Here is a 345-nt window from a genome sequence, read left to right as displayed (position 1 = left end):
GGTAATGACCGCGTCGAATCCAGCCTGACATGACCCTTGACGATGGTAGCCCCAGTAACCTGTTGAACAAAAGAAAGGTCATTAGGGGTCAAATTCTTATATAAAATGAACAGATTTGGTTACATTAAGAGCTTTAAGAAATATATTATTTATTTTACACTATTTTCTTCGCCGAGCTTTAGGTGACGATAGTTATTAAGACTTATTTACAAATTCATTATAACGATGGTTATAGTAAATAATACGTATCATAATGGTGAAACCCAGGGAGCAGAGTCGACAAAAAAAGAAATAATGGACCTTTTGTAAACACAAACTTCAGTTTATTTGCTCACCATCTAACGG

At 35.1% G+C, this 345-nt stretch overlaps 1 protein-coding gene across 1 annotated transcript in view; it reads right to left on the bottom strand.

Annotated features, from left to right (window-relative positions):
• LOC119594234 (integrin alpha-PS2-like) overlaps window positions 1-345 on the bottom strand; it is a 126,991-nt gene that overhangs the window by 61,558 nt on the left and 65,088 nt on the right. The window contains exon 2 of the mRNA XM_037943304.1: window positions 2-59. Within this exon, the coding sequence (XP_037799232.1) occupies window positions 2-59 (58 nt within the window). The remainder of the gene's footprint in view (window position 1; window positions 60-345) is intronic.

This window comes from Penaeus monodon, chromosome 33 (genome assembly GCF_015228065.2).
Source record: "Penaeus monodon isolate SGIC_2016 chromosome 33, NSTDA_Pmon_1, whole genome shotgun sequence".
In the NCBI taxonomy this organism is placed as follows: domain Eukaryota; kingdom Metazoa; phylum Arthropoda; class Malacostraca; order Decapoda; family Penaeidae; genus Penaeus; species Penaeus monodon.
This window is presented reverse-complemented; position numbering and strand designations above follow the sequence as displayed.